Below are 8,559 nucleotides of genomic sequence, written 5' to 3'. Positions count from 1 at the left end.
AATATGTTGGTAGACACAGGATCATCACTTAATGTGTCACCAAAATCCACTCTGGACAAACTTTCTTATCAGGGGCCTCCCATGAGGCAGAGTGGAGTGGTTGCGAAAGCTTTTGATGGATCAAGGAAAACTGTGATCGGTGAGGTAGAACTCCTGATCAAGATTGGACCTAGTGATTTCCAGATCACTTTCTAGGTCATGGATATCCATACATCATACATCTATTTTCTTGGCAGACCATGGATTCACGAGGCAGGCGTCGTGACATCCATCCTAGACCAGAAGTTGAAATTCGTAAAGAATAAAAAGTTGGTGGTGATAGGGGGAGAGAAGGCTCTCTTGGTTAGCCATTTATCTTTCTTTTCCTATATAGATGATGAGGATGAGATTGGAACTCCGTTCCAAGCCTTGTCTATTGCTGAGCCTTCAAGGAAAGGACCTTCTTCATTTGCTTCCTACAATGATGCTAAGTTGGCCATTGAGCATGGTGCAACTACTGGTTTGGGGCAAATGATAAAGATGGAAGATAGTAAATCCCGGGCTGGCATAAGGTATTCTTCCGGTATTTCCAATGAGCGTGGGTTGTTCCATAGTGGTGGTTTCATCCACACTGTCGAAGATCAAGAGGCTGCAGCCATAGTGGAAGATGATGAAGAGGAGGACCTGGGCAACTTTGTCATCCCTGGAGGAATCTGCAATAATTGGGTCGCTGTTGATGTTCCAACAGTTATCCATAAGTCCATGTAATGTGTTCATTTTGTTTAAAAAACCATTCTCCCATGCCAAAAGAAGAAGTGATGACATTGTTGGCACATTTCAATTAATACAATGATATTCATTCAATAATCACATGCTAAATGTTTGTTTTTCCAAATTATTTTCCCTTTTTGCTTTTTGCATGAAATTGGTGATCACCATAAAACCCTAAAAAAGAGAATAAAATCTATCTTTTCATCTGCATAATGATTTGCCTTGTTTGAATTCTGAAATTTCTTTTATACTCAAAATCATTATGCAGGTTGATCAAACCCATTGAACATAATCCCAACTTTGAGTTCCCTGTATTTGAGGCCGAAGAAGATGATGTTGAAGAGATTCCGGATGAGATTACTCGTCTGCTTGAGCACGAGGAGAAGATCATTCGGCCGCATCTTGAGAATCTGGAAACAGTCAACTTGGGGTTTGAAGACTGTGTTCGTGAAGTAAAGATTGGGGCACTCCTAGAAGAGCCTGTCAAGAAGGGGTTGATTGAGTTGCTACGAGAATATGTCGACGTCTTTGCCTGGTCGTATGAAGACATGCCTGGTCTAGATACTGATATTGTGCAACATTTCCTGCCGTTGAAGCCTGAGTCTGTGCCTATGAAGCAGAAGCTCAGAAGAACTCATCCTGATATGACAGTGAAGATCAAAGAAGAAGTTCAGAAGCAAATTGATGCGGGGTTTCTGGTGACTTCTACATATCCTCAATGGGTGGCCAATATTGTGCCTGTGCCTAAGAAAGATGGAAAAGTCTGAATGTGTGTGGATTATCGTGACTTGAATAAAGCTAGTCCGAAAGATGATTTTCCTCTACCACACATTGGTATGTTGGTAGATAATACAACTAAATTTAATGTCTTCTTATTCATGGACAGATTTTCAGGTTACAACCAGATTAAAATGGCACCCGAAGATATGGAGAAGACAACATTCATCACACCTTGGGGAACATTTTGTTATCGAGTGATGCCCTTCGGTTTGAAGAACGCCGAAGCCACGTATCAACGTGCTATGACTACATTGTTTCATGATATGATGCACAAGGAGATCGAGGTATATGTTGATGATATGATTGCGAAGTCGAAAACGGAAGTTGAACATGTAGAAGACTTGTTGACGCTTTTCCAGTGTTTGAGGAAGTACAAACTCCGCCTGAATCCGAACAAGTGTACATTTGGAGTCCGTTCCGGTAAGTTATTGGGCTTTATTGTCAGTGGAAGAGGTATTGAAGTTGATCCTGCCAAGGTCAAAGCAATACAAAAGATGACTGCGCCCAAAACTGAGAAGCAAGTCCGAGGTTTTCTTGGCCACTTGAATTATATTTCGAGATTTATATCCCACATGACTACCACATGTGCGCCTATATTCAAGCTCCTCCAGAAAGATCAGCGTCATGATTGGACCGAGGATTGCCAGAAAGCTTTTGACAGTATCAAAGAATATTTGTCCGGGCCTCTAATTCTGTCTCCGCCTGTTGAAGGGAGACCATTGATTATGTACTTAAGTGTGCTTGATGACTCCATGGGTTGCGTACTAGGTCAACAAGATGAATCAGGGAAGAAAGAATATGCAATATACTACTTGAGTAAGAAGTTTACCGATTATGAGTCTCGGTACTCAATACTTGAGAAGACATGCTATGCTTTGGCTTGGGCCGCTAAGCGTTTACGCCAGTATATGTTAAATCATATGACTTGGTTGATATCCAAAATGGATCCAATCAAGTATATCTTTGAGAAGCCTGCTTTAACTGGGAGGATTGCCTGTTGGCAGATGTTGTTATCTGAGTATCACATTGAGTATCGAGCTCAGAAAGCTATTAAAGGTAGTATCTTGGCTGACCACTTGACACATCAACCAATTGAGGATTATCAGTCTATGCAGTATGAATTCCCAGATAAGGAGATTCTGTATTTGAAAATGAAAGATTGCGATGAGCCTACGCTTGATGAAGGGCCAGAGCCTAGTTCCCGATGGGGTATGGTGTTCGATGGCGTTGTTTATCAATATGGAAATGGTATTGGGGCAGTGATTATTACTCCTCAGGGCACACATTTTCCTTTTACAACAAGGCTAACTTTCAAATGCACGAATAATATGGCGGAGTATGAGGCCTGTATTATGGGTTTGGAAGAATGTATTGATCTTAGGATCAAACATCTTGATGTTTATGGTGATTCGGCCCTTGTTATTAATCAGATTAAGGGTGAATGGGAGACGAATCAGCCTGGCCTCATCCCATACAGAGATTATGCGAGGAGGATTTCAACTTTCTTTACTAAGGTTGACTTCCATCATATTCCTCGAGATGAGAATCGGATGGCAGATGCTCTTGCTACGCTTGCTTCAATGATTATGGTGAAATATTGGAATGAAGTCCCCAATATTACTGTGATGCGCTTGGATAAACCAGCTCATGTGTTTGCTGTTGAAGAAGTGAAAGATGATAAGCCATGGTATTATGATATCCAGTGCTTTCTCCAGAGTCAGATTTACCCGCCTGGGGCATCTGTTAAAGACAAGAAGACTTTGAGGAGATTATTTGGCAGTTTCTACCTTAATGGTGATGTGCTTTATAAGAGGAATTTTGACATGGTTCTGCTCAGATGCGTGGATAGACACGAAGCAGACCTGTTGATGACTGGAGTCCATGAGGGTTCATTTGGTACTCATTCCAATGGACATGCCATGGCGAAGAAGATGTTGAGAGCAGGCTACTATTGACTGACAATGGAGTCTGACTGCTGCAAACATGTGAAGAAATGCCACAAGTGTCAGATTTATGCGGATAAGATTCATATTCCCCCGACACTTCTGAATGTTATTTCCTCACCATGACCTTTCTCCATGTGGGGAATTGACATGATTGGCATGATTGAGCCAAAGGCATCAAACAGTCACCGATTTATTCTCGTAGCTATTGATTACTTCACCAAGTGGGTTGAAGCGGCATCATATGCAAATGTGACCAGGCATGTGGTTGTGAGATTTATCAAGAATCAACTCATATGTCGGTATGGTGTGCCAGATAAGATCATCATTGATAGTGGATCTAACTTGAACAATAAGATGATGAAAGAGCTGTGTAGCGAGTTCAAGATTGCACGTCATAGTTCTTCTCCCTATAGATCCAAGATGAATGGGGTTGTTGAAGCTGCTAACAAGAACATCAAGAAGATTATTCAGAAGATGATTGTTACGTACAAAGATTGACATGAGATGCTGCCATTTGCTTTGTATGGTTATCGTACATTTGTCCGTACTTCAACAGGGGCAACCCCTTTCTCTCTTGTATATGGCATGGAGGTTGTGCTCCCCGTGGAAGTTGAGATCCCATCAATGAGAGTCTTGATGGAAGCCAAGTTGGCTGAGGCTGAATGGGTCCAGAGTCGTTATGACCAATTGAATTTAATCGAAGAGAAGAGATTAACTGCCATGTGTCATGGTCAATTGTATCAGCAAAGGATGAAGAAAGCCTTTGATAAGAAGGTCAAGCCTCGTGTGTTCCGAGAAGGTGACCTCGTGCTGAAGAAAGTCCTGTCTTTTGCGCCCGATTCTAGGGGCAAGTGGACTCCAAACTATGAAGGTCCATATGTTGTTAAGAGAGCCTTTTCAGGCGGTGCTTTGATACTTACAACTATGGATGGGGAGGATTTCACTCGTCCTGTGAATTCAGATGCAGTCAAGAAATACTTTGCCTAAAAAAAAAAACAGAATAGCTCGCTAAGTTGAAAATCCGAAAGGGCGACTTAGGCAAAAATGAGAGTCTCGGTGGATTGAAAACCCGAAAGGGCGGTCCAGGCAGAAGTTAGAGACATGAAAAATATATATATCCCGCTAGATTGAGTACCTCACCCTGGGGTAATCTAGGCAAAAATTAAGAATTTGGCAAATAACTGCATCTTGACAAGACTTCGTTCTACAAAACAAAGTTCAACATCTTACCACTATTTGTGTTCTTGAATTATTTCATATGTATCTTATGGGACCTATGTAGATGAGAGTCTTAGAGGTAAGAGATGCGTTTTTGAGTGTCTTGATGTTTACTTCAAATACACCGTAGTGGAGTTTATTCGTGAAAATTTCGACACCTTCATTGTTTTGAAACTCTTTGTCGTCCTTTACAACGTGAAAAGGGGAAAAAATCGACAATATCATTCGCATTCGAAGTGATCATTGCAGAGAATTTGAGAACTCCAACTTCACTTCTTTATGCATTACTAAAGGAATTTTCCACGAATTCTCTGCCCCTATCACACCTCATTAAAATGAGATTTTCAAAAAGAAGAATTGTTCCTTGCAAAAAAAAAAAAGGCTAAAATTATAATCCATGCCAAACATCTTTCATGTCCCTTTTAGATAGAAGAGTTGTCATATATTCACAGTCCAGCCAAATACCGATGTTAGATTGAAAGATGGTGAAACAAAAAGTTTATGCTTCAAAGAAATGTTTTACCATTAGTCCTTTGTAAAGTATAGGTCAAAATATTAAAAAACCACCTCAATTAAAAGAAAAAAAATGTTACTGTAATATCTATTCTTTTATAAATAGAAGTCAAAATGTTAATTAGACTAAAGAAAATATTAATTTTTGATTGTTTGTTTTATCTAATATTTAAATAGAAAAAAGTTAAAACTCTAATTAGACTTTAGATAAAATGAATATCACCAATACTTATTTTTGGTGTTTTTTAACAAATACATTTCCTATGTCATTATGCTGTATAAACCACCTTCTTGAGAATTTTCTACAGAGTAAAAAATATTCTCACAATATGTAATATTCCAAAAGGATTATCAACTAACGGTCTGAGGCAAATATTCCTAATGAGAGAATACATTACTTTCTAAAATAACAGTATCTAATTTTATATATAAATAAAAGAAAGCACGAATGAAAAACATATAGCATACCAACTGAAATGGGGGCTTCTCTATCAGAGCTAGAGCAGCAGCACCAACATCCTCAAACACATCATCATTCACAGTCACAGCCACAACAAAAGCATCACCAACCAAATGAACCAACCAAAAATAAGGAAGAACTACGATTATCTTCCACAAGGGAAAACTTGTTGCTGTCTCCTCAACAAAACATAGAACCCTCCAGAAAGGGCCCAGCTGTAAAAGCCAAATATGAGACTCAATCAGCACAACTAAGTTTTCCTCACAACTTTGAGCACATATTAAGGGATGCAGACTCACCAGTTGATAGATCTTTCAAGGAAAAGATGTTTGATCGACTACATGCTGGTGTGTTCTTGCATGATAAAACTAAGGCAAGTTTCAAAATGAATTTTTATTTTTAGTATAAGTTATTTGTCAATGAAACTATTACTTATGCATTGAGAAATGATTACCGTTGTTTGTAGAAATATTGGGTTGAGAAGAAAACCAACGCCAACTGTTTTATGTTGTATGCAAGAGCACTATCAATCACTTGGGCAGAGAATCCAATTTACTGGAAATGGATACAGCAAAAAGATGCAAGGTACACATACATATCAGTGATTTCATATTACGTTACATAGTTTTTAGTCGTGATTAATGTAAGATATGTTTTGTAGCGACGGGATGAGTGAGGTAGCTGAACTGAAGAGAGTTTGTTGGCTAGAAGTGCATGGAAAATTTGACACTAGAAAGCTTTCACCAGGAATTTTATATCAAGTTTCATTTTATGTAATGTTGAAAGATCCGGCTCAGGGTTGGGAACTTCCGATAAATGTGAGACTTGTTCTTCCAGGAGGAAAGAAGCAGCAACACAAGGTGAATTTAATGGAGATGTTAAGGGGAAGGTGGATAGAGGTTCCGGTTGGTGAGTTTGTAGCATGTGAGAAAGATGGTGGTGAGATGGAGATATCTTTGTTTGAATATGATGGTGGTATGTGGAAGCAGGGGCTTGTCATCAAAGGCATTGCAATCAAACCAAAAGAATGAGGAATATATAGTTATGTTATGTGGCAATAAAGCTTAGTTTCTTTTGTAATAAATAAAACAGACAAATCACCATGAATAGTCCTTTGGATTGTTCATAATACTATGCATACTATACTGCAGTGTGCCATTGTCAGAGGAGGGGTGATGGCTCTATGTTTGACACACATGGGACATTTGTCTCTGGCAAATTTCATGAACTCAATGTTTTACATAAGCTACCCCAACTAGTATCATAAGTTTTTAGTGTTGCTCTATATATTTCTAGTGTTTATTTTCTAATTTTATACTACTAATTTACATGAAATTATACTGATATTGAAAAGTTTTTCAAAATTAAAATTGTTTAACTTTCTCAATTCACCTCCTACATGCATAATCATGTCAAAATACACAAACAAACTCCTCTACTAAACTGTTTTTCAAAATATAAATTGTTTCAGTCTAACAAATTGAATTAAGTTACAGATCCTCATTTACCTTCGGGTCTAATAGTTATTACTTTAGGACAAGAAAAAATGAAAAACATAAAAGATAGGCTGATAAAAATAAATATAAATTGTATACTAAGGAAATGAAATGCCTGGGGAGTAGTTTACACAGATGTAACACAACACACAATAAAGTAAAATCTGCACATATACGAAATAGAAGATAAAACAAAGGAAATAGTTATAGATTCAAGTTGAGGCAAGAGAAGAGGTTGCCGCATTCCAAATTCAAGATCATGTTCTGAAGGCTTAAAAGCTATTAAAACTTACTCATTGCATTAATATGCAAATTGGCCAGACATTTTCCAAAGGAAGTATGGATAAAAAGTTGTAGAGGAAATTAGGGGAATCAATAACATGTCCACTGAACCACATGGCTTTGGCTACCAATAAATATAAATGTATATTTGCAAAATTGAAAAAATTACAGATGTACCTGTAAATAACGTAACTCGTGCAGATCTGAAACAGGCTTGTCTGCATTTCCATAGCTGCAGAATACTTGTCATGTAAAGCGAGGGTCACATATATTAAAAGGAATACCAAATACCTATGAGAAAGTACTAGATACGCATTCTTAGGGCAACAGTGGTATGACCCAATGAATTGATACAGACATTACCAAATGCTATGAGGGGTCTGAAGATTGGTCCCATAAATATTGTAAAATTTAACACCCGATGCAACTTTGGCAGAAGATAGAATCTCCTGCGTTTTGTTTGCCCATTCCAAAATCTCTGAGTTGAAGGGCAGAGGCAATTCCTCACCATCATAATTAAGTTGGACATCAAACCAATCAAAATTATGGTTCTTAAGAACATTTTTTCTCTTAGGGTCATCTTAATTTGACAAACATATCAAAAGTTAGATCTCAGGGATCCTCAGTTTAGTCAGATGACTTGACTGATCAACTTCTCAAAACCAAACTTCAAATCTTGATGAATGAATGATTGAGGATACTCACATAGGCTCATATATGCATAAAATAATGAATGAAAGAACTTCCCTTGATTGTATTTGATCATAGGTTGAGGTTGCTTCATGAGCAAGGTACAGTTAATGCACAATTGAATTAGGGTTTCCTTGGGAAACAAACCTCAGGCCCTTTGGGTTATCTTGATCAAATTGACAAATTGAGATGCTTGGGAGACATATATGGTGGTTGAGAGCTTTGTGGACCATTGTCATGCTTGTTCTCATCTTCATCTAGCCACTTCATTGAGCTTAGGAGCCTCCTAGAAGCATAGGAGCACATGACCACTTGAGCTTCAAAACAAAAAGAGTTAGTAACATATTTTTGTGTTTTTGGTTAGTAAACAAAATAAGAAAAGCAATAATATACATTTCAAGCATGCTTGGTGGTCTCAAACCAA

General features: G+C 38.2%; 1 protein-coding gene across 1 annotated transcript; it reads left to right on the top strand.

Moving 5' to 3' along the window:
* The first annotated feature begins 5,646 nt into the window (after positions 1–5,646).
* LOC127105250 (protein PHLOEM PROTEIN 2-LIKE A1) lies at positions 5,647–6,977 on the top strand. Its single transcript, XM_051042421.1, has 3 exons — positions 5,647–6,040; positions 6,134–6,252; positions 6,329–6,977. The coding sequence occupies exons 1-3, from the start codon at positions 5,684–5,686 to the stop codon at positions 6,696–6,698; spliced, it is 846 nt and encodes a 281-aa protein (XP_050898378.1). The 5' UTR covers positions 5,647–5,683; the 3' UTR covers positions 6,699–6,977.
* The last annotated feature ends 1,582 nt before the right edge of the window (positions 6,978–8,559 follow it).

This window comes from Lathyrus oleraceus, chromosome 7 (genome assembly GCF_024323335.1).
Source record: "Lathyrus oleraceus cultivar Zhongwan6 chromosome 7, CAAS_Psat_ZW6_1.0, whole genome shotgun sequence".
NCBI lineage: Eukaryota > Viridiplantae > Streptophyta > Magnoliopsida > Fabales > Fabaceae > Lathyrus > Lathyrus oleraceus.
Note: the sequence above shows the minus strand (reverse complement) of the source record. Positions and strands in the feature narration are given on the sequence as shown.